Genomic DNA, 25688 nt, shown 5'->3' with positions numbered 1-25688 from the left:
TTCCTAATCATAGTATTCTACAGCAGTGGTTCTCAGTCTTTTGTGTCTTACATTTCACCAATCGTTCTCTCAAAGAACACATGCCCCAGCATGAAAGGAGCAAAAAGCTTCCTTTTTGTACATGGTGCCCAGAAACATGCAGGGGTTGTGTACATTCAGGCTTAATATTAGCTTGACATCAGACCACAGCCAAAGATACTTTGCACCCTAACTGAAAAAAATTCTCTCAAGCTCACCATGGCAGAATCATGATTATTAGTCAAACTGATGTTTTTTACTGTGGACTTGGGTGAAGGAGCTCATTACCAACTGAGAGATGTCTCTCTTCTGGAGCAGTGCCAAACAGAAACTCCACACATTTCTTCAGATCAGGGTTTATTGAGATTAGTCTCATGCATTCGTGCAATTGCCATGGCTTACATTTCATCTGCTGGCTTCCTGAGCTGTAGATGTGCATGCAGAGTTTTATCTTTCTTGTGAAAAAGAGAATGGATTTGCACATCCGTCCATTCCTAGGCTGCACAAAGAGTAATAAACTTTTCATGGGCTGAGACGGGCCGCTTCTGGAAGGGAGCTCATCTGCCCCAGTCACAGGGCAAAATGCTAAGACGTGTGACCCTAGTAGCTAAAAACTACTTATCCCATCATGGTATATCTAAAAGGGATAGCCCTTTTAGGAGCAGCAGTGGCATAGGAGGTTAAGAGCTTGTGTATCTAATCTGGAGGAACCGGGTTTGATTCCCAGCTCTGCCGCCTGAGCTGTGGAGGAATCTGGGGAATTCAGATTAGCCTGTGCACTCCCACACACGCCAGCTGGGTGACCTTGGGCTAGTCACAGCTTCTCGGAGCTCTCTCAGCCCCACCTACCTCACAGGGTGTTTGTTGTGAGGGGGGAAGGGCAAGGAGATTGTAAGCCCCTTTGAGTCTCCTGCAGGAGAGAAAGGGGGGATATAAATCCGAACTCCTCCTCCTCCTCCTCCTCCTCTTCTTCTTCTTCTTCTTCTTCTTCTTCTTCTTCTCCTCCTCCTCCTCCTCCTCCTCCTCCTCCTCCTCCTCCTCCTGTCTACAGCTACTATGTACATGTCTTTGCTATATCTACAATAACTGCTCTTACCACTTCAGTGGTGATTATTTTTGCAGAAAGTTCACAAACCATTTCTTCAGTTCTACATGTGAAGTTATGCAGCACAAACACAGTGGCCATGCTTTGGGAAAGTGAGTCATATAACTGAGATCCTCAGATCTTCCACTTCCTTCTTCAACAGCTGCTGCAAAGAGCTCTGTTCTTATCAAATACTGTGTAATACAGAATAAAATCTGCTCTTGCCACTTCAGTGGTGTTTATTTTTGCAGAAAGTTAACAAACCCTTCCCGTTTCTTCAGTTCTACATGTGAGGTTATCCACACTGTTCCGCACAATCAAATTTAGCTCAGTGTAATAAGGTTGAACTTTCCACTGGATTGTGGATGGAACTGGTTTTGCTACAGAATTTTATAGTTTCCAAAAGTGGTTGCTGGGAACATCAGTTGAACAGCAAGCTAAGCTTGATGGGAATCCATTATTGCATCTATTATTATTGCATGTATACATTCATCTCAAATACTGTTTGTATTTGCCTTTGTTTCAGGGCCAGCTCCGTCAACCTCAGAGTTTTTACACAGCCACCTGGATTGCAGTTTACTTGGTACAGATCATGAGAGAACACCAGGGCAACCAGGTCCAATTGTGCCTCTGGCTTAGAGATGTACATTTCATTTAATATAGCAGTCATTCAAACTATAAAAAGGTTATTGGGTAGCCATTAATAAGCTTACAATTTGCCCTGCATCTACATTCTTAGGTATTATCAGCTCTATTATTGATTTTTGTTGTGTTAATATGGTCCGGGGTCAGTCTTGTGTGCAGATGATTAACTAGAAAGCCAGGACTGGAAAATACGTACAGGCACAGACAATACTGGAATGCACAGATAATACTTCACCAGGTTTCCAAATCTTGGAAAACATGTAAAGCAATACAGAAACAGTCAAAGAACCTTCATCATTTGAACAGTTAATGTTTTACATTCCTATTTCAGCCTGTGGTCACTACATTATAGCTAATATTTTTGTACGTCACTCAAAATATTTTAATGTAAAAATAATCTAGAAGTGCTCCAAATAAATAAGTTGAGGAAGGAAAAGAGTCCTTGTATGCGTATTCAGATGTTGTGCAAACTGGTCTTCATTTCAGTCACAAACTTGTGTGGCTGGTACTTTGGCTTCCCTTTGTTTAGCTCAGCAGGAATGAAACATGTTTTGCATTCTGCCGTGGTGATATTTACTGGGATAGTTTCATGGTTCTTGCCATTTAAGCTGTGCTTCACTGAGAGAAGGGGTCACTTGTCATATTTTCTAAGATCCAGTTAGACATAATTTAAAATAATTCTCTGCAGGGGAACCAAGTGGATTGAGCCATAAATACTTCATTGTACAGCTGGATTGCTTCTGCTCTTTCTTATGAATTACTCTTACTGCAGTACCAGACAAATATAAAGATGGAAAACACATGAAACAACGGAATGCAGAATGAAAGAGTGCCATCTACTGAATGAAAAAAATACTTCTTTCAAGATTATGACAGAAATACCTGCCTGGTTCCCATTTAATAAAAAAATAAACTCCTCCCCCCAATCATGATTGTACTCTGGCCATTTATGAGGTTATTGTCTGTCCCACAGTAAGCCTGTATTCTCTTCAGGGAAGATTCTAGGTTGAACACACATTTTCTCTCTTCCAATCAGAGAAGCCCCGCAGTTTCCAAAACTTCAAAAAAAGTGACTTTTCCTCAGCTTGTGTTGGCTTTGCTCAACCTTCCCGCCTTCCAGAGCACACCCAACAGCAGTTTCTCCCACTCTCAGCCAGCAGAGTGGCCTGAAGGGTTTTCTTTATTTTTTTATTCAGAGAAAGAAAAAAGCAGCAGGCAAGGAAAATGGTGGCTGGCTTGGCTAGGGAAGCTTTGCAACAGGAGAATCCCCAGTCTGCACTGAAAACCGTGGGAAAAACCCATCGGAAAGAAAAGAGCTGGGTAAACACTTAATGCATAATGGGCCACTATATACACAAATATATTTTTATTTCATGGCCCATGATAAAATATATCCAGAGCGTGACAGCTACTCTTGCTCTGAAATTAATCCATAAAAGCAGGCACTCGTATTTTGTTGGATGGAATGTGGTTGTAAGAGTCATGGGGCCACTAGTGAGCAGTTAATACACACAGGTTAAGGGCAGTACATAGAAAATCCTAGTGTACCGCACTTGGAGTACTGTGTTCAGTTCTGGTCGCCACATCTCAAAAAGGATATCGAAGAGATAGAAAAAGTGCAGAGAAGGGCAACGAGGATGATTGAAGGATTGGAGCACCTTCCTTATGAGGAGAGGCTGCAGCGTTTGGGACTCTTTAGTTTGGAGAGGAGACGTCTGAGGGGGGATATGATTGAAGTCTATAAAATTATGCATGGGGTTGAAAATGTTGACAGAGAGACATTTTTCTCTCTTTCTCACAATACTATAACCAGGGGGTATTCATTGAAAATGCTGGGGGGAAGAATTAGGACTAATAAAAGGAAACACTTCTTCATAAGAACATAAGAACATAAGAACATAAGAACATAAGAACAAGCCAGCTGGATCAGACCAGAGTCCATCTAGTCCAGCTCTCTGCTACTCGCAGTGGCCCACCAGGTGCCTTTGGGAGTTCACATGTAGGATGTGAAAGCAATGGCCTTCTGTGGCTGTTGCTCCCGAGCACCTGGACTGTTAAGGCATTTGCAATCTCAGATCAAAGAGGATCAAGATTGGTAGCCATAAATCGACTTCTCCTCCATAAATCTGTCAGAAAGCCCTTTTAGAAGGCTATCAGGTTGGTAATGTCACCACTCCTGTGGCAGCATATTCCAAACACCAATCACAGTTAGTGAGAAGAGTGTTTCCTTTATTAGTTCTAATTCTTCCCCAGCATTTTGTGAATGCCCCTGGTTCTAGTGTGAAGAAAAATTTCTCTCTGTCAACATTTTCTACCCATGTCATATCCCCAGGCGTCTCCTCTCAAACTAGAGTCCCCAAGCGGCTGCAACCTTCCTCATAAGGAAGGTGCTGCAGTCCCTCAATCATCCTCATTAAGCCCTTCTCTGCACTTTTCTATCTCTTCAATATCCTTTTGAGATGTGGCGACCAGAACTGAACACAGTACTGAAGATGCGGTGCTTACCACAGCTTTATATAAGGGCATGACAATCTTTGCAGTTTATTCTCAATTCCTTTCTATTATCCCCAGCATAGACGCCTTTTTTTCACAGCTGCCATACATTGAGGTTGACATTCCCATGGAACTATCAACTAAGGCGTAAATCCCTTTCCTGGTCTGTGACTGATAGCACTGATTTCTTGGCATGTATGTGAAGTTTGGTTTTGCCCTATGTTGCATCACTTTTTTGCTACATTGAACTGCATTGCCATTTCTTAGCCCACTCACCTAATTTATCAGATTGGCTTGGAGCTCCCTAGCAATCCTTTGTGGTTCTCACCACCCTACATAATTTGGTATCATCTGCAAACTTGGCCACCATTACCCACCCTACTTCCAGGTCATTTATGAATGGGTTAAAGAGCACTGGTCCCCAATCTGGATCCCTTGGGGACACCACTCCCTACATCTCTCCATTTGGTGAACATTTTACACCCACTTGCTTCCTGTTTCTCAACCAGTTTTTAATCCATAGGAGGACTTCCCCTCTTATTCCTTCATTGCTGAGTTTTCTCAATAGTCTCTGGTGAGGAACTTTGTCAAAAGCCTTTTGGAAATCCAAGTAGACAATGTCACTGGTTCCCCCTTTATCCACATGCCTGTTTACATCCTCAAAGAACTCTAGTAAGTTTGTAAGACAGGATTTGCCTCTGCAAAAGCCATGCTGACTCTTTCTCAGCAGGTCTGTCAAACTGACTGGCCTGTAATTTCCCGGGTCCCCCCTAGATCCTTTCTTAAAGATTGGTGTGACATTGGCCATCTTCCAGTCTTCAGAGATGGAGCCTGATTTCAGGGATAAGTTGCATATTAAAGTGAGAAGATCAGCAATTTCATGCTTTAAGAACTCTTGGGTGAATGCAATCTGGGCCAGGGGATTTGGTACCATTTAGTTTATCAATGGCTGCCAGAACTTCTTCCTTGTCTACCACTATCTTCGCTAGTTCCTCGGATTCGCCTCCTAAGAAGCTTGGTTCAGGTGCAGGAATGTTCCTCACCTCCTCTTGGACGAAGACAGATGCAAAAGAATTCGGTAACTTTCTGCAATCTCCCTGTCATCTTTTAGCACACCCTTTGTTCCTTTGTCATCTAACGGGCCTACCGGCTTTACTTACTGGCCTATACTTTTGATGTACTTGAAGAACTGTTTGTTGCTGGTTTGATGTTCCTGTGTTTCCTCATAATCCTTTTTGCCTCCCTTACAGCTAACTTGCTTCTCTTTGCCACCATTTTATTGTTCTCTCTGGTATTCTTTATCAGTTGGTTGGACTTCCATTTCTAAGGCATCTTTTTTTTTTCCTAATAATTTCCTCAACGTCCCTTGTTAACCATGGTGGCTTTCTTTTGGTTTAGGCTGCCTTTCTAACCTCGCAGGAACACATTCCAGCTGAGCTTTTGTGACTGTTTAAATAACCTCAAGCATCTTGGACATTTTGACTCTCTTGATTTTTCCGCGCTTCCTGCGCACTATCCCCTCATCTTTGTTGCCTCTGAAGCAAATGTAACTACGACCCAGTAGCGTTGTCACTTGTTCGCACATGCAGAGATACTGAATCTGACAGCATTGTGGTGCTGTTTCTATCGACTCAACAACACTGACTTCCCGCGCGCCGGATGCCGGGTCCCACATAGGAATTAGATCTAGGATCACATCTCCCTGGTTGGTTCTACAACCATCTGCTCCCTACAGTCATTTAGCATATCCGGGAATGTTCTCTCCTTACTATGACCCTGAACATGCATTTTCCAGTTTATATGGGGATAGTTAAAATCCCAGCTACCACGACATTTTGCGTTGGCACCTCTAATTTCTTTTCCATCTCAGAATCCTCTTGTCGCTTTGGTCGGGGGCGATAATATATTCTAATGTTAAGCTGTGCTTCACCCTGGTATTGATATCCACAGTGCTTCTGTGAAATCAGCTCCCCTGCATTGTCTGTTTAATGTGACACTATGCTCTCTTTGATGTAGAGGCCACTCCACCACTGTCCTATCCTTCCTGTAGAGCCTGTAACCACAAATTAACATCCCACTGGTTCTCCCTCATTCCACCATGTCTCTGTGATGCCCACTATATCCAATGTCCTCTTCAAAACTCTGTACTTAAACTCCCCATTTTAGGTGAATGCTTCTACTATTAGCATAGAGACACTTGTATACCTCTGTCTCTATTAACCTGGGATTTATGTGTTTTGCCCTCTAGACTTTTGTAGACACTATCACTTATTACATTGCTGTGCTCTTCACTTGTATGTGGTTGATTTAAAAAACCTCCTTCTGTCTGCATCCCCATGGACTCTGTGTTCGAGCAGAAGTCCACCTCAGCTCCTGTCGGCTTTCCCCAGGATCAGTTTAAAAGCTGTTCTGCCACCTTTTTTTAATGTTGGCTCCAGCAGCCTGGTTCCCTCTTTTGGTTAAGATGAAGCCCGTCCCTTTTACCAGGCCTGCCTTATCCCAAAGGTTCCCCAGTTCCTGACAAATCTGAAACCCTCTACCTTGCACCACCTTCTCATCCACGCATTTGAGACCCTGTATCTCCCGCTTACTAGCTTCGCCCTCTTGGCATTGGAACAGGCTGGCATTTCGAGAATGCCACCAGGGGGTCCTGGATTTTAACCTTTTCCTGGCAGCCTAAATTTAGCTTCCAGAACCTCCGGCTACATTTCCCAATGTCATTGGTACCAATGGCCGGACCACAACTGCTGACCTCCACCCAGCACTGTCTAACAGCCTATCTAGGCGTGGCGTGACATCGCCAACAGCACCTGGCAGGCAAAGTCACCATGCGGTCATCCGCCTGTCACAAACCCAACTCTCTATATTCCTGATGATCAGTCACCCATACAAGGATCCCCCACCTCCCAGAGTATCCTCAGTCTTGAGGATATCTGACCATAATAAGGAAGGGGTCCCATCTAAGAGAACATCTTCCCCACCTTGAACTGGCACCCTCTGTCACCCAGACTCTCATTCTCCAAACGAAGGAATGTCCACCTTAGAGTGAGTTGAGCTGCTGGGTCCCAAAGCCTTGTTTGTTGCCCTCTCTGCCTCTCTCAGCTTCTCAGGTCTGCCACCTTGGCTTCAAGAGAACGGACACATTCCTTGTATGCCAGGAGCTCATTACGAGGGGCACCACTTCTGGCCCAGTGGCAGATGGGTCATACATGTGACACTCAGTGCAAAACACTGGGAAGCCCCATCCCCTGCTGGCTTCCTGCCTTCATATCTGCTTTTGTTTATATATTTAGATATTAAACTTTTAGTCAGTGCCCTTGAGCTATCTGTACCTACTATCCCTCAAAAATGTCCTTATTAATTAATTAATTTATTTATTTTAAGAAGAAATTGCAGCTGCTAGTAGCCCTTCTCAGTCAGAGACTGAACTAAGGGCGAATGACTCACCTCAGGGCCCCCCACCTTTAGCAGCCCAGGACAAAGAGTAACCTCTGTTAACCCCTGTTAAGCCCCACCTCAGCAGTCTCAATGTAGCAACCCACAAGGAGAAAAAGAGAAGCCTGCAAACCCTGTTAAAATACACTGTTTTTTTAGATGTGGCTTTGAGAAAAGCCCTCAAATCAGACACCAGTAGGTCACTCTGCTATTCCTGGACAGTTGCCTTGTCCCATGCTGCTCCTTTCTGCTGGTTCCAGAGACTGAACTAAAGACTGAATGACTCACCTCAGGGCCCACCTTTGGCGGCCCAGGACAAAGAGTAACCTCTGTTAACCCCTGTTAAGCCTCCAGCAGTCTCAGCTCTTAGCAACCTTACAAGGAGAAAAAGAAAACCCCTGCAAACCCTGTTAAAAAATACACTGTTTTAAAAGATGTGGCTTTGAGAAAAGCCCTCCAAAATGAACACCAGCAGGTCACTCTGCTCTTCCTGGCCAGTTGCCTTGTCCACTGCTGCTCCTTTCTGCCCACTGCTGCTCCTTTCTGCCTCCAGAACCTCCCGGCTACAACATGTGATTGGTGTTTCACACAACATGTGATTGGTGTTTGGAATATGCTGCCTCAGGAGGTGGTTATGGCCACTAACCTGGATAGCTTTAAAAAGGGATTGGACAGATTTATGGAGGAGAAGTCGATCTATGGCTACCAATCTTGATCCTCCTTGATCTCAGATTGCAAATGCCTTAGCAGACCAGGTGCTCCCAGGAGCAGCAGCAGAAGGCCATTGCTTTCACCTCCTGCATGTGAGTTCCAAAGGCACCTGGTGGGCCACTGCGAGTAGCAGAATGCTGGACTAGATGGACTCTGGTCTGATCCAGCAGGCTAGTTCTTATGTTCTTCTTATGTGTATAAACACACACAGTGCTTGTGCAAGAATGTTTCTTTATTTACATTATATTTATATCCCACTTTTCTCCCCAGTGGGAACCCAAGGTGGCTTCCATCATTCTCCTTTCCTTCATTTTATACTCACAAGAACCCGGTGAGATAGGTGATGCTGAGAGTGTGCAACTGGTCCAAGGCCACCCCACAAGCTTCCATGGCAGAGTAGGGCTTCAAAACCTAGAGTCCCACATCCTAGACTGACACTTTAACCACTACACCACTGGCTCTCTATGAAAATCAACATACTAGCAGAGAAATCTCCAATGCAACAGTGCGTGCCAATACCTTTTTAGAAAGTAGCTGAGGTCAGGTATGGTTTTGCCCAATTGGCCTTTGGACATGTGACTGACTGTGCAGATTTTTGAGAAGGTTTCACTGGCAGGTGCCACCGCAGTCAAATCATTTATAATTTGGGGGGTGGCTGTCATCAATATGTGGATGATACACAGAGATAGGAGAGATTAGATGGGAGGGATGGACAGATGGATATTGATATCCTTCTCCAAATCTAGTGATGCAGTAGACACCATAAATTGCTGCCTGGCTGTTGTGGTTTAATGGCCAGGAGTGAGAAAATTGAAACGAAATCCTGGAAAGACAGAAGTAGTTCTGGTTGGGAAGATTTCTTGAAGGACATTATGCTCCCCACTTTCTACGGGGTCCATCTGACCCCTTGCCTACTCAATTAAGAGCTTCAGGATTATCCTGGATCCAACATTATTACTGGAGAAGTTAATGAGTTGCAAACTGATCTTCTTTCAACTCAGCCTAGCTCAAGAAATATTCCCTTACTTTGGTACAGCTGATCAGGCCACCTGGATCCATGCTATGGTGACATAGAGACTAGACTACAGTCATGCACTGTACATTGGTCTCCCATAAAGCATCAGGCCAGAAAGTCCAGCTGGTGCAGAATACCATAGCTTGGCTATTATCAGGAGCTAGATCAGGGGTAGGGAACCTGCGGCTCTCCAGATGTTCAGGAACTACAATTCCCATCAGCCCCTACCAGCATGGCCAATTGGCCATGCTGGTAACGATAAATATCGCCCTAATCCTGAGCTAGATGGAACATTCATATTACTCCCATTCTTCAGTCATTCTACTGGCTGCCCCTCTGTTACTGGGCTCAATTTAAAGTATTGGCTTTCATAGCTTTGGATCCTCATACCTGTGAGAATGCCTCTGCCCCTATGCTCTGCCATGACAGCTTTGCTTATCTGAATAGGGCTGTCTGCTGGCACCAACCTGCAAATGGACAAAATCAACCACTGCCTGAACATATGTCTTCTCCACTGTGGTCCTGACTTGTGAAATGGTCAAGAGGTCAAGAAAACTCCCACTCGCCTAGCTTTCTGCAAACTGTGCAGAACTGAACGATTCAAGAAGGCTGTTCTGTGCTGGCAACAGGGTAACAAAATACAAATCAATTCTCAGAGTTATTTGGTCAAATGATTAGGACTTGCATAGAGTTTGCTGTAAATTGGTTCCTACTATGTAATCTTGCATCATTTAATGTGTCCTGTTGACACTAACATGGGTTCATTCCATCTTGCTGGCCTCCCTATCTTACCCAGCTCCTTTCCAGGCCCAATGGTTAATAATTGAATAACAAATTGGACGGGACTGATGTTTTTAAGCTGTAGAGTCTGGTTGGGCATCTGTTTTAGCCATCTTTTATTGTATATTTAATTTAGTTAGATTTATATGCAGCTGTTTTAAGATAATTGTTTTAATAATGTGCAGAAGCCACCCTGAGCCCGGCTCTGGTCTGGAAGGGCAGGGAATCCAATATAATACATCATCATCATCATCATCATCATCATCATCATCATCATCATGCTTTGCTTCACTTTTTAAAATTTCTGGTTGGTTCTACAACCCAAATCCCATGTTATTGTTTACTGAATATCCCGTCCTGTTGATCACACTGACTCACTCAGTGCAATCTGCCTGGAGTCTAGTGATAAAGGTGGACTATAAGTAATATAAATAAATAACCTAATTCCTGTTTCCTGGTGTATTTTTAAAAAATGACCTCTCTTCTCCCCTGCCCTTGGGCTTTCTCTGATTCCTGATGCAATGATTTTGGGGTTGGCTCTATCTGTCACGGCAGCTGTGTCAGAATTACAAAGGTGCACACTAGCAGTTATAGATCTTTTTCTTCTTCTAGTAGTCTTGATTGCAAATATTTAATATTCTTGAAAAAGCTACTACCTATAACTAATTAGCATTGTTTAAGTGACTCATCAATCACCTGCCACAGCAAAGCTCCCCAAATTTATCCTACAATGTCAATTAAACTGTCAATGGAACTATCTATGAAAACTCTGTTTTACTATTTAATATAGCTGCTATCCTTAAACTGCTCCTCTGGCACAACAGCCTATAAATTCTACAATGTTGACAGAATTTTTTAAAGAGCATATAGCACTTTTTTTTTTGCAGTCAAGTTGCAGCTGATTTATGGCAACCCCAAAGGATTTTCAAGGCAAGAAGTGTTCAAGGGTGGAATGCCATTGCCCGTTCTAACCCTGCTTAGCTTCTGAAATCAGGCAAGACCGGGCTAGCCTGGGCTATATAACACTATACAAGCACTATCTCCAAATCAGAATGAACAACACACTGTCTTCACTGTATGTGGGGTAGTCTTATGGTGGGGAGTAAATATAGCTCATTCACCATTTTTCACAAAAACAACAATAACAAGGGCATTATGCATTCCCAACTAGTAGAGGAGAGCTGTGCAGACTGGGCAGAGATGTGGAACTTTGTAGTATGGCCTGATCTCATCAGTTTTCGGAAGCTAAGCAAGGTCAATATTTGGATGGGAGACCACCAAGCAGGACCTTGAGGAAGGCAGTAGCAAACCACCTCTGCTTAATCACTTGCCCTGAAAGTCCTATAGGTCACCATAAGTCGTCTGCAACTTGATGGCACTTCACACACACACACCCAGAGAGAAAGAGAGAGAGAGCGCCTGGAAAATAAAATCACATATGAAGGAGGAGAGCATTGATGTAACCTGATTTTTAACAGCCCCATGCTGTCTTACACTGAAGTGATATTGAACACATTTATTCTCTGCACCACACATCACAGTGAAAAATGGTACGTACTCTGAACCCTAAACTTTGGATTTCATATTAAAAGAGAGACTGAAAGATGCAAATGAATTGTGGTTCTGCAATCTTTTCTTTGCTATGTTCCAATGCATTACAATGTCTATATGCTCAAATACCTTGCAGCAGTAAAGGCTAAACAATAAACAAAAATCCCAAAGCACTCTTCCAGCAGACTTTACTGATATAATGAAACATGAGCACAGGAAGACTTTCACTGAGGCATCTATAGATATTCCACTGCTTGCCCTTTTACAGGGCCACTTCAATGGGACTTCATGTAGCAAAGAAGTCTGCTGTTGTGTCTCTAGGCCCACAGAAGATTGATCCCATGTCACATGCCAGTGCCTGAGATTTGGAGTCTAAATGCAAAAGATTTCTGAGGACCATTTTACCTTGTTTCCCAAGGAGATCAGATCAGGATAAACTAGTATTACTACAGGCAGATTGGAATACATTTCTTTTTCTTCAGAACCACAGGGTTTGCTGCTGCCATCAGAAAAATAAAGACCAGGCATGATGTAGGCAGGATTGGCCTGCATACTAACTGCTCCACTCTGGGCCATTAGATTGTAAAGGGCATTATCGTAGTTTCATTTTGCGATGTTTTACATGATGATTATGTATTTTAATATGAAAATTTGTGGAAATTTCTTGTTCTTATTTTGATGGAACGGTGCTGTTGTTTTGGCTTATATATTGATGACTGATTGACCGTCTGACTGAGCATCTTGGGGCACCGTCACAGGGATGAGTAAGTATTGTTTTTAATTAAAGAAGGACAGTGATATGTTACAGTGGCGTACTGGCTAAGAGCAGGTGTATTCTAATCTGGTGGAACCGGGTTTGATTCCCCGCTCTGCCACCTGAGCTGTGGAATCTTATCTGGAGAATTCAAATTAGCCTGTACACTCCAACACATGCCAGCTGGGTGACCTTGGGCTAGTCACAGCTCTATGGGGATCTTCCAGCCCCACCTCCCTCACAGGGTGTTTGTTGTGAGGGGGGAAGGGAAAGGAGTTTGTAAGCCCCTTTGAGTCTCCTACAGGAGAGAAAGGGGGATATAAATCCAACTATTCTTTTTCTTCTTAGATGAGAGCCAGCATGGTGTAGTGATAAAGAAGTAGCAGGCTCTAACCTGGAGAACTGGGTTCAATTCCCCACTCTTCCACATGAGGCCTACTGAGTAACTTTGGGCCAATCACAGTTCTCTTACAACTTGCTCTTACAACTTGCTCTTACAACTTACAACGTGGAGGCAAGCAATGGCAGAACAACCCTCCCTCAGCCTTCATTTTCTAAAGAATTTTTGAAAAAAAATTCTCTCTTGCATTAGCAATGTAACGTAAGGACAAATACACAAGCCAAGTTGATTGAATCAGATTTGTCAATTTCATCCTGAATGAGCAATGTCAATGTGTCAGCAGTTAGGAGCTAGTGAAATTGACAGGAGGAAATTGGCAAGGGGCTGTGGCAGTAATTACGGTGCTTTATTGCAGAATACAGAATTAAATGTGGGGGGGGGGGAAGTAGAATTTGGCAGCAAAATACATTGTAAAATGCAGAAACGGCCAAAGATGGGTGCACTGAAAGATCAATAATACTTACAAGTGTTCTGCCGAATCTACATCCAAATGTTTGTCTTTTCCATTTGGTATACTGTGATCAAAAACTATTGTTTCAGTATTGGCTAAACAAAACCCATTAGAGCGCATGATTTCTGTGGAAGAAGGAAAGGTGACAGTGAAACATCAAAACCACAGACTAGATCCAGAAAGACAGACAGAACTGTGTGCCCTCCCTCTAACAGATGATAAAGCAGTCAGGAGAACATATTGAGTTAAAAGACGCTGGTTCTTTAAAAAGAAGACTAAATCTATATACTTTCTTACAAGCATTTCTACTCATACCTACACATCAGGGAAAGCTTCAGCAATACAAAGGTTCAGCATATTATAGCCATATGTGGACGGAATGTATAGAAGTGAAAAATTTTGGGACAACTGTAATGTCATATATCAAGAAACTAGTGAAGATTAATATTGGGATAAATAACGACTTAATGTTCATGGGTGTAATGGGGGAATAGAAGGGTAGATTAAAAATATAGCTATATGTATAAAATAATGATCAAAGCAGCACATGCAACAATAGCTTTAGGCTGGAAAGAAAAGAAAAAATGGACAATCCAGAAATGGCTGGAATACATCTGGGAACAAGTGACATTTTCGACATAATAACAAAGAATAAACTGTGGCAAGATAAACAGAACCATATACGAGGACTGGATGAAAGAAGCTGCCAAGAGTCGAATGAGGGAGAAAATGGGAGAAAAGATTACAAAGAATGAACTTACTGCTGTTTGTTTGACAAAACTATGAAAAATATAGGGGGAGGGGGGAAAGGGGGAAATGTATTGTTTGAAAACAAATGAAGAAAAGCATTAATATAAAATGGAATATTCAAATGATACAATAAAAAATTATTTTAAAAAGCAATACAAAACTTAGGATACAAAAAGTCAAATTTGAGAAGGGCTCAGCACCCAATTTAGCTTTCATTGTTTGTCAGAGCTCACTTCCTCAAACATACAGGAAGCTACATCCATTAAGCTTGGTTAAATATCCAGCAGAAAAAGGTGGGGTGGGAATGGGGGGATGTTACAAATAGAGGCCAGTGAAAACAAAATCCATCAACAGAGTAAAAACAAAATCCAGGACTGGGAGTGTCTTACACCCTCCCGGAATGAACTAATTACAAATGCAGCTGGACTCTTATATGATTTTGCTGCAACAGACTAAGGTGTCTATCTCTCAGAAATTATCTTCAAAGGAAAAAGAATCGTATTATCACATCTAACAGTTTTCTTGACATAGTCCCAGATTGGAACATGCTAGTGAGATTAGCTGAAAGGGAAAGACTGGGGGGATGGGAGCGGGGGAACTGTTAGAGCCCTCCCCACACATGAAGTCCCACAGCAACATCTAAATCCAGTTAAACAGTAGTTTTGCTACCTTGAATTTACTCTGTGTAATAGTTCACCACTGTTCAAAACTTCTGCAAAAGGTTGTTATATCAAACACAACCCACAAGAACTGAAACAAGACACTATCAAACAAACTCAGGGGGTGTTGACTTGAAAATATTATTCTTTCTGTGCTGACTTTCATAGGTACTGCCCCCAGTCAAGTGACACTCAGAATGATTTGATCCTGAATTCATTTTGCAGGCTGTATCCCATTGTCTCCCTCAAGAGCTTGCAGCTGGGTTCATCTTGGTACCTTTCCTTGGTATATGTGATATCAAAGTGAGCACCAGTGTGGTACCCACTGGGCAGCAGCCGTACATGTAGTTCAGAGCCATAACATTACTGTGGAAGTTATCTTGAAACCACAGATATCTCAGGTTCAAAAGATCATGTGAATGATCCCCGAAGGTCTTTTGTTGACACTATACTCTGTTCTACCGTGGAGCTGAGGGGTGCCTGGCTGCTGGTGCCTCTGCCCTCTCAATTGGCCGGGGGTGCCCCTTATGCTGGTGAAGGGGGCAAACACGCTGGCCCGGTCCTCCTCCATCAGCCCATTTGCCCCCTCATAGGATTGGGTCATTAAACTCTACTTCCTTCCTTATTTTCATGTTTTAAAACATCATTTCATTAACTTCATGCAGACTTGACAGGGATAACTACTATGACTTTCAAATTATTTTCTGTTTACTCCAAGCTGACCATAGCAGAGGCATTTGTTAGTTTTCCATCAATTCCCTGAAGTCACCCCCTTCCCCCTACTGCCTTCTTCTACCCAGGATGTGCACTTAAAGTATGACTCATGTACTGCAACAAAAGACCGCAAGGCAGAAAGAAGCTTCCATCAGAGACTTAAATTTGTTTCCATTTGGAAAGGCCTGAGTTGTTTCCCTCTTTAGTCTAAAGAATGGCTGTGGCATGAACAGAGTTTTCTGCTGTGAATAAAAAATTCCCCTGCACACTTATCTTGATGACAAAAGCTGCTGCAGCAGATCCAATCAGAAATGTGACCAGAATATATTTTTCTTTCCTCCTGAAAACCCTTTCATATGACTCATGACCAGAGATTTTTCTGTTCTGAGGTCAAAAGCTACCTTTACAATTATCACATTAATTTCATCTATTCCAGCAAAACAGCTAGATATTTTCAACTTGATAGGTTCTGAAAGAGTGATCATAAAGGGGTGAAAAAGGGATAAATGCAAACCCAAACATTACAGTAGTAAAATCGTGTTCATATGAAAGGCTTAAGTAACACTAAAAACATAGAGGTAAGCAAGGACAGTAAAAAATAAGAATATATTTATTGCATTTTATCCCATCTTGTACCCATAGAGCTCTTGGGAAGAAAGTATCACTATTCCTTCATTCCTGTTTCTATCTTTCCAACAACCCTGACTGGTGACTGGAAATATATTTATGGCCCTAAAGTCACCCAGTAAGATTCATGGCATCCTGGGACAAAGTCTAACATTCTATTACATCGTTTCCTGCGAGGTACCACCAGAAGGGCAGGGAGTGGGAAGGTACAAACCTTTTGGTTTGCAGGACACCTGCAAAGGAAGGAAATAGAACAACCCATGCAGTGGTGGGGTAAGCAGTAGATTATCACTGGGAGAATCCCCACTCACTCATGCAGCTCATGGTACCAGTTATTCTCTCTCAGGCTAACCTCCTTCACAGGGAAAACCAAATAGATTCATGAAGATGCATGTAAGCCACCTGGAACTCTAGGAAGGGAGTGATGAATATGTGACCAGGCTAGGAGAGGGGAGTACATTGGAATTTCACGTGACCAAATGCTAAGGCTAGGACTATGCACGCAGCAGGACAAGGAGGTACAATAGACTGTATAATTTTCGATTACAAAAGGGGATAGCCCTTCTTGGAATGCTATATTCTTTTTTTAAAGCAATACTCTAAAAACAGAAAATTAGCATATCAGGGAGAAAATTACTGTACACCTGGTGTGCTGGCTTTCTATTTGCAGGGAGTTTTCAACCGTGGTGGGATCCAGCAGGTTTGCACCACTTTGGCAGAACCGATTGTTAAAATAGTGCTTGTAAACAAACCAGTGGTTAAATCATTTGAATCCCACCACCGCAACTGGTTTTTAAATTATTTGAATCTCGCCACTGGTTTTCAACACATGTGAACATTAAAAAAATCTGATTCCCCTCCACACCTGCCTGCAGTATGCACACCAAGTCTGAGGGAGGTTTGTGAGGAAAACAGTGGGGAGGCAATAAGAACATAAGAACATAAGAACAAGCCAACTGGGTCAGACCAGAGTCCATCTAGTCCAGCTCTCTGCTACTCGCAGTGGCCCACCAGGTGCCTTTGGGAGCTCACCTGCAGGATGTGAAAGCAATGGCCTTCTGCGGCTGTTGCTCCCGAGCACCTGGACTGTTAAGGCATTTGCAATCTCAGATCAAAGAGGATCAAGATTGGTAGCCATAAATCGACTTGTCCTCCATAAATCTGTCCGAGCCCCTTTTAAAGCTATCCAGGTGAGTGGCCATCACCACCTCCTGTGGCAGCAATAGAGAGCTCTATGATGCTTTGGCAGGTCCTCAGCAATTTGATACAGACCAAAAATAAGTGTGTGTTTTTTTAAAAGAGGGCCCTGTACTTTTATTTGGCATTTGCCTGTATGTCATTACTGAGTTTTCAGGCATTATTATTCTGTGACAGTCATATACTTGTGGGGATTCAAATAGGCGTCCACTGGATTTGATGTCTTCTCAGTATGGAAAGAACTTATTAAAAGGAAATCAAGTATAAACTTTAGGAAATTACATAAGAGTCCAGCCAGCTGTTTATAGCAGTAATATTGCAGGGGAAATAATCTTTCTGACAGTTGTCCAGACTGTCCGAGGAATAAAAACTAAAAAGCCCTGATTAAAAACATGAAAAAGAATGAGGTGTACAGGGTTATAATCTACAAAAGTCTCCAGAAGTATGTTTACTTTCTCTAGGATTGTAAAAAATGCTTTAGTGATCCAGGACATATCAATTCTCAAATAGGTTGATGTCTATCAGAAAAGAAAGTATAATCTTTTTATTAAGGTTTTTAACTCACCAGGGATCAAACAAATTCAAGATTTCCATATACATAGACACATTTTTTTGGAGTTTGCTTCCTTTAGCCTTTTTAGATTTGTCTTTATTAGGGTCTATCATTCCATGCATGCCACCAAATAACATTATATCTCTTTTTTGAAAATCCAAAATTGTTTGAAATAGTTTTTCAAAAAACTTCTCTCTGGCAAATATAATCTTCATTTTATTAGCTTAATTAGAAAGTTGCTGCTTGGTCCAGTTTATATTTTTTGTCTTTCAAAGCTCTGTTGTTATCTTCTTATTTGAGTCATCAGAAGCTTTCTCCCCAGCCAAATGCTCAGCTAGCTGTGTTGCCTGGTTTATGGTCTTGATTTTTCTTCCTGAGGGTAGGATGACCTCTAATGCAAAAGGGATTCTCTAGTAGTATTTTATTCCTTTCCTTAACAAGATCTGTCTAAGAAACATAAGCTTGCCTCTTTTTCTCAACAGAGCATTTGGCAGATCATTTGGGTGCTGACAGATGCTGAGAATAGTTTATGGTAAACAGCACTGATCATTCTAATTCTTGGACTCTCTTAATTCTCCAGAAATACATTAAATTTAACAGAATAGGATCTTTATAATGATACAGTATGAGATATTAATCTGATCAGTGATGAAGGGAGGGGGAACTGCTGCCCACATGCCCCCTCCCCACCCTCAACACACCATGCCCCTGACACGTGACAGCAATGGCGGCGCCTGGGACAAGCCACCCCAGATGTCCCCATTGCCACTACGCATCTGCATCTGGAATTAAAGAGAAAGTGAATGAAAAGTGAAATATTACAAAAAACATAAATTGCAAGTTTCAACATTCAGTATGGAAAAGTTTTCTGTACGACCAGCACAGACAACTGGACCACACTAACACACACAAATGCACAGATGCAAAACACACCAAGTATCCCTCCCTCCTGCCAGCCAGCCATCTGCCCGCCCGCCCGCCCGCCCGCCTTTATTGGCATAAAAACACGTGGCATAATAAATAGTGAAAATTTAAGATCTGGATTAAAAACAAAAAGTAAGAATAGCTCATTTTCACAAAAACAAATTTTAAAATACTACAATTTATCTCTGATTATTAGCATGACACAACTTTATGGTTTCTTGCAGAAATTTGGTTACCCTCTTGCTTAATTCAAGATAGGAGTTATTTAAAAAAATCATGAGGAACAGTTTCAATGAAACCTGCCTTACAGGGACAATGCCCTTCTGAATATGCTATCTTCTGGTTTCTTCCATAAAGAATTGCAGATAGCATAACGTTGAACCTAGCCATAGAGAAGGCTCTATTTGATCTGGATTCTGGAGGTGGTAAAGAGTTATTCTGTTTTAAATGGGATCCCCAGCCCAAAGGAGAATACGCCTTAGTTGCCTGTGCTATTAAGATTTTGTGCTTCTATCTCCAAAAGTCTACATTTTTTTTATAAGCCTCAGATGCCGAAAGCATATATAGTGAATCCATGGAAAAACCAAGATATCTAATTTTTCTTTGAATGAGGCTAACTAGTTGATAAGATGAGATTCAAAAAGCATTTTGTAAATAAGGCTAAGGGGATCAAGATTATGTGTACTCATAGAAAGTATTTCATGGTTCTGAGCAGTGGTGGGATTCAGCAGGTTCGCAACACGGCAGAACTGGTTGTTAAAATGGTGCTTGTATACAACCAGTTGTTAAATTATTTGAATCCCACCACCGGAACCAGTTGTTAAATTATTTGAATCCCACCATTGGTTCTGAGCCACAGAGTCCAATAAGCTCTGGTCAGTTTCCAAGCATAAAGCTCCATATGGGACATATCTCAGCATCCTCAGAATTTTTTTGCAAAATTTTTGATTGAATACGTTTCAAAGTATCATTAGCAATTCCAATCCATAGCAGGATTCCGTACAACAATTGTTCACCTATCTTAGCATTACAAACTTTTAGAGCAGGAGGCACATATTGATTACCTTTGTTGAATAAAAATCATGCAATGGCTAAGGCACTAATATTGGCCATATCTATTGTTGATTTACAGTGAAGGGTCCAGGACACATTATACTGAAAATAGATACTGAGATATTTAAATTGTTTAACCTGCCCTATACTATTTATTCTTCCATTATGAGGTTTCTAAGTTTCAGCAAAGACAAGGACCTTCGATTTCTCATAATTTAGATCCAATCTATTCATCAAGCAATCTTCAGTGCAGAAATTCAGCAGATGTTTCAAGTCCACTTTCGTAAAAGACAGCAAAACTGTGTCATCAGTGTAGAGTAGTTACAAGTACATGGACTGAGCCTAGTCTAGGATTATGTCCATCAGCTTTAGAAAGAGATGTAGCAAGATCATTTAATAAATTAAAAAGGAGCCCAAATGTACCCCTGCTCTACTCCTTAACTGGTAGGTATCTTTTCAGTCAACTTCCCTGCCATGGAGCATTTGGCCACTGTGGAAGTGTGCAGCTTTTTGATGAGGAACAAAAGTCTCTTATTTATGTTCACTGCTGTTCATTTATTCTGGAGTCAAAAGCTCCTTTTAAGTCCAAAAAAGTTGCATAAAAATTGGACCTGCCTCTTCTGACATATTCATTGACCAGATCAGATAACACCACACAATGATCCAGAGTAGTTTTTCCCTGGCAAAATCCCACCTGCTCTGGGCCTACTATTCTGTGCTGCGATATCCAAAACATTTGTTGAAATAATAAATATTTAGAATGGTAGTGGGACCCAAGCATCAAGTCTGCAATGATAAATGTTTCACAAAGAAATTATAGGATAGTGAAAAAAAGCAGACAGTACAAAAAATTAAAGAAAATAAGAACAGAGTGATTATGGTTTCAAGAAATTATTATTTGTTTACTTGATTTATACTTTGTTTTTCTCCCCAGCAGCAGCCCAAGGTGGCTTACATTGTTCTCCTTTCCTCCATTTTATCCACACAACAACCCTTTGAGGTAGGTTAGGCTGAGAAAATATAACTAGCCCAAGGTTATGCAGCAGGCTTTGATGGCAGAATGGCGATCTGAAATTGGGACTCTCACTACTGGCTGTAGTGAAAGCAACCTTCTTTTGGTCAATACAGTTAGGGAGGAGAAACAGTAATTACTAATTATCATAGCACACATAGAAGTCAAGTTGCACAATCTTACCTGATATTTTAACGGGGCTTTGAAAAGTTGGTTGAATTTTATGGACGTTGTCATTTTTTAACACCTGGTCTAAAGGAGATCTTTCGAAGAAGGTGAGGACAACTTCAGATCGAGAGTACTGGGGGGAAAGATGAAGGACAGAATTATGAATAAAGAAAAGCCTCCCCAAGGTTTAATTTTTGGGATCAGATTAGACATGGCAGTACATGATGATGAAACTGGAACTGCCTCACAGTGTCATCCTAAATGCAGTTACACCCATCCAAGCCCACTCCCTGATTGCAATGTACTTCTAAAGGTGTAACTGTCTCTGTGATTTACACCACAACCCTAAATAAAGGCAGGCAGGTTTGAGCAGTTTTGAAAGCAAAAGAGGTGTTAGAAGAGAATGCAGAACCTGCCTTCTGCTTGCAGCATGTCTCTGTGAGCACATTTTTCCTTTACAGGGCTCCAGTATGGTAATAGTTTAAGCTGGGTGCAAAGCACTTGAGGATAAAAAGATTTCACAGGTCTCCCTCAGATACTTTCATTGTTTTTAAAATTATGCACCCCCCCCTCCAAGTTTCTTCTATACAATTAACAGTACAATCCTAAGAGGAGTTATACCCTTCTAAACCCATCAACCACAATGAATTTAGAAGGTGTTACTCTGCTTAAGAGAGTGCTATAATGCAGTTCTGTTTTCAAACATTTGGAATTACTGCCATTTTGTCTCATCTGGTCCTCCAAATACAAGTAGCATTCTAAAACAACACTTGCAAGATATATATAGACTTCACATCATCCCACACTGTATAATTATGGTTATACTGCAGGTGTATTATTCTACTGCCTAAGGCTCATTCCGCACATGCAGAATAATGCACTTTCAAACTGCTTTCAGTGCTCTTTGAAGCTGTGCGGAACGGCAAAATCCACTTGCAAACAGTTGTGAAAGTGGTTTGAAAACACATTATTTTGTGTGTGTGGAAGGGGCCTTAGGTAGATGCTAAGAAGGTAACAGACAATCTCCCATGCCCAAGCTCCAAGTACTGCTGGGGCTGTTTGCTCTAATAGGAATAAAGAGAGGTACAGGAAGCAGTGTCATGTCACCCCTGGAATTCCATAGAGATTTGGGGGATTCCTAGAGTGCCATGTTGTTGCACTCAACTGGAAGTGACATTGCAATAATACATTAAAATAAATGGAGAAACTTGGGCAAGAGACCTCTATAGCTCATTAGCAACTGATGCATATGAGAGATTGTCTCAAGATTTTACACCTCCACTTAGATAGTATGATACTGTTAGTGGATACCAGAAATGACTAACAGTTCATGGAGTGGTCACCTTTTCCAGTAACTGGGTCCTTCTCTTATGCAACTGGCTTTCACACAAGAAATTTCACACTTCAGTAAAAACAGCTGCAGACATTTTGTAAAGCTGTTTGAAGAGTGCAACATCATTAAGCAATTGACTGAAGTAAGAGGTTGCATGTTTCACTCGGTTACACCCTGTCATTTGCTACGGCCTCAACTGCTGAAAATAAAATTAGAAGTAAATGCTCTAAACGCCACAGGCACTATTTCTATAATTAGCCCCTAACATTTTGAAAATCACACGTGAATCACAACATACAATGGTTATTCTGGAGAAAGTATGGCTTATGGAACTGTTTCTTGTGGCTCACAGCCTGACTGGCTAACCCTCATTCCTACCACAGACTGGCTGTTTTAGCAGTAGATCATATCCAAAGTGTCCCAGTCTTACTGAACAGCAAATAATTTCAGAAGGGTGTTACTCTGCTTAAGAAAGTGCTATAGGGTAGCCATGTTAGGTGAACATTTGTTCTAGCATGAAGCTTTCATGAGCAAATGAGAATTCCTTCAGGAACACATCCTTGAAAAAGATGGGTCAGCCTCGAAAGACCTACTGGGTCTGTTTTGTTTTGTGGAACTGCACTTTTTCACTCTTGAGATGAGAAATCCCCCAAACAGAGCATCAAATAGGGAGCGCATCTCTATCACTTATGGTGAAGGCAGGGAGAGAGGGAAACACACACACCAACTTGTATGTATGTGTCTATCACACTTTCTGACCTCATTGTGGATGGGATCTGTCAGATGGATGGTCTGCAATGGAAGAGAAACATCTTGCCCCTTTCCATACACAGCCAACACCCTTTATGCCTGGCTGGACTTTGTGAAGAATAGGTAACAGGTAAGAATAGGTAACAGCCAGTCAGGGTCCCTTCAAACTCATGAGGAACTCGATCGATATCATCTTGGTTGACAGTTGCTCTCTGCTTCTACATTTATACACTTCTAAGTGCCCAGCAAAAGTTGCATGATGTAATGGCAGAACCAGGGGGTATACATTGAAAATGCTGGGGGGAAAAATTAGGACTAATAAAAGGAAACACTTCTTTATGCAACATGTGATTGGTGTTTGGAATATGCTGCCACAGGAGGTGGTGATGGCCACTAATCTGGATAGCTTTAAAAGGGGCTTGGACAGATTTATGGAGGAGAAGTCAATCTCTGGCTACCAATCTTGATCCTCCTTGATCTGAGGTTGCAAATGCCTTAGCAGACCAGGTGTTCGGGAACAGCAGCAGCAGAAGGCCATTGCTTTCACCTCCTGCATGTGAGCTCCCAAAGGCACCTGGTGGGCCACTGCAAGTAGCAGAGTGCTGGCGAATTCTTATGTTCTTAAACTTTCAAAGCTCTTTGCAAAACAACCTTGTAACCCCTTCCAAGGAAGGAAGGAAACTTTTTTTAAAATTAATTGTACTGATATCTTGACTTGTAGTCTGGTTCTCGGCCAGACAAGGTATTTTCCAAAAACACAGCAAAGACAGCATAGGAAGGGTTAAGCTCTCCAATTCCAGTTCACATGGGATAGCCTGTTGAATCGTTACATAAGTCTTTTGAAGGTTTCTTCATGTTACCTTTAGAAGCCATTTGATTTAGGGCTTTTTTCCTGCATTTTTGGGGCTGGTTCTGCCTTTATAGTGTTTTGGTTTAATCCCTGATCTCCACATGCATTTTTGCGACTTTTGTTTTAGTTTCCTATTTTGTTTTGTTCTTTCCCAATTTTTCTGGTTCTTTTATCCTAAACTTTTCCTGGAAGCCAATTTTGAGTTGCTTTTCACCTTGTGCATAATGCACCTGCCAATCTTCTTGGTCCTGCCCGCTCCCAGTCAATCTCTAGCCTGCTTTTCAATGACTGGACTGTTATCATTGTTAAACCATTCCCTTCCCTCTGTGCCTGAAGATGAGTGGTTTCACCTTCAATTTTTTTTAGGTAACAATACATTCCTTTATATTAGGAGTATTAATTCTTTTGTAGCTTTAAAAGGGGCTTGGACGCACTTAGCTTAAAGGAGGCTTGGACAGATTTTATGGAGGAGAAGTCGATCTCTGGCTACCAATCTTGATCCTCTTTGATCTGAGATTGCAAATGCCTTAACAGTCCAGGTGATCGGGAGCAACAGCCGCAGAAGGCCATTGCTTTCACATCCTGCCTGTGAGCTCCCAAAGGCACCTGGTGGGCCACTGCGAGTAGCAGAGAGCTGGACTAGATGGACTTTGGTCTGATCCAGCTGGCTTGTTCTTATGTTCTTATGTTCTTATATACTCATGCACACACTCACAATTTAGGTTTAGCTGATTATCTGAGCACCCAAGTTCCATTTAAAGATACTTAAATCCATGCATCAGGGCCATGGAAACCCAAACCACAAATCTGTACAAGCCTGAAGGGGTGTGTGAGTGGCGGGGGTTTGACAACACCCAGCTTTCCAGGAAAATCCTAGAACTAAAGAAAGGGATTCCCTGCCCAATCCCCTCCCCACAACCTCCCCCAAGAAACAGCTGGTTCCAAAAGTCTCATGGCTTAGACCTGCCAGTCAACTTCTTACCTTCCAAGGCATATTTATGACGTTCTTGAGAAGCTTCTCTACTTCGTTAAGCCTGGCTTCTATGTCTTGAGATTCTTTAATTGTAATTAATCCTAAAAATAAAACAGAAAACCCGTGAGGTCATTTGGTCTCCAAAAGTTTATATTTTACATGTACGGTGCATGGGAGAAAAGCCAGTGTCTAAACATTTTTAAATGATTTAAAATGATTTAAAATGAAATTAGTATTTAGCATTAGCATTTTAAATGGATTAAATTATAGATTATGCATAAGGTTTTTTTAAAATCAGCATGTCTTAAGAGTTCAATCACCAAATAAAAATGCTTACTCTTTGCAATATTTCTATCCTGTCTTTCCATACAACTGGCCTGCAAACATTAAAATCTGAATAAAGGAAATAATATCCAGCACATATACAATTCCAGATAAAAACAGCCAAGAAAGGTGACATGATCAAGATATTCAACCAGAAATAGGGGTACTGATTTGAGCCCTTGGATGGTTAAATTGTTTTAAGTTGTCAAATGGCCACCTGAAGTTAGCTATCAGGAGGCTAGGCAAACATTTCCAGAAAGGGATTCAAACACCAACCCTTTACAATAATTAAATTAGTCTCTAACCTCTTACTAGCCTACCGGTACTCTGCCCGCACTGCAAGAAAGACTTTAGGGTGTTTTCATACATGGGAGCTTTGAGCAGCTTCTGTTTCAACTGGTCTTATAAAGCAAATGCAAAACCAATATTAGCCAGGATGTTCATTTGCATTACAAATTCTCCTT

The 25688-nt window shown here is 41.7% G+C and overlaps 1 protein-coding gene across 1 annotated transcript in view; it reads right to left on the bottom strand.

The window, feature by feature from the left end:
- Positions 1 to 25688, bottom strand: part of PXDC1 (PX domain containing 1) — a 51988-nt gene that overhangs the window by 4047 nt on the left and 22253 nt on the right. The window contains exons 2-4 of the mRNA XM_048508467.1: positions 24910 to 25001; positions 21010 to 21127; positions 13351 to 13462 (exon numbers count right to left, since the gene is read on the bottom strand). Of these exons, the coding sequence (XP_048364424.1) occupies positions 13351 to 13462; positions 21010 to 21127; positions 24910 to 25001 (322 nt within the window). The remainder of the gene's footprint in view (positions 1 to 13350; positions 13463 to 21009; positions 21128 to 24909; positions 25002 to 25688) is intronic.

The sequence above is a fragment of the Sphaerodactylus townsendi genome, linkage group LG09 (assembly GCF_021028975.2).
Source record: "Sphaerodactylus townsendi isolate TG3544 linkage group LG09, MPM_Stown_v2.3, whole genome shotgun sequence".
Lineage (NCBI taxonomy): Eukaryota > Metazoa > Chordata > Lepidosauria > Squamata > Sphaerodactylidae > Sphaerodactylus > Sphaerodactylus townsendi.
This window is presented reverse-complemented; position numbering and strand designations above follow the sequence as displayed.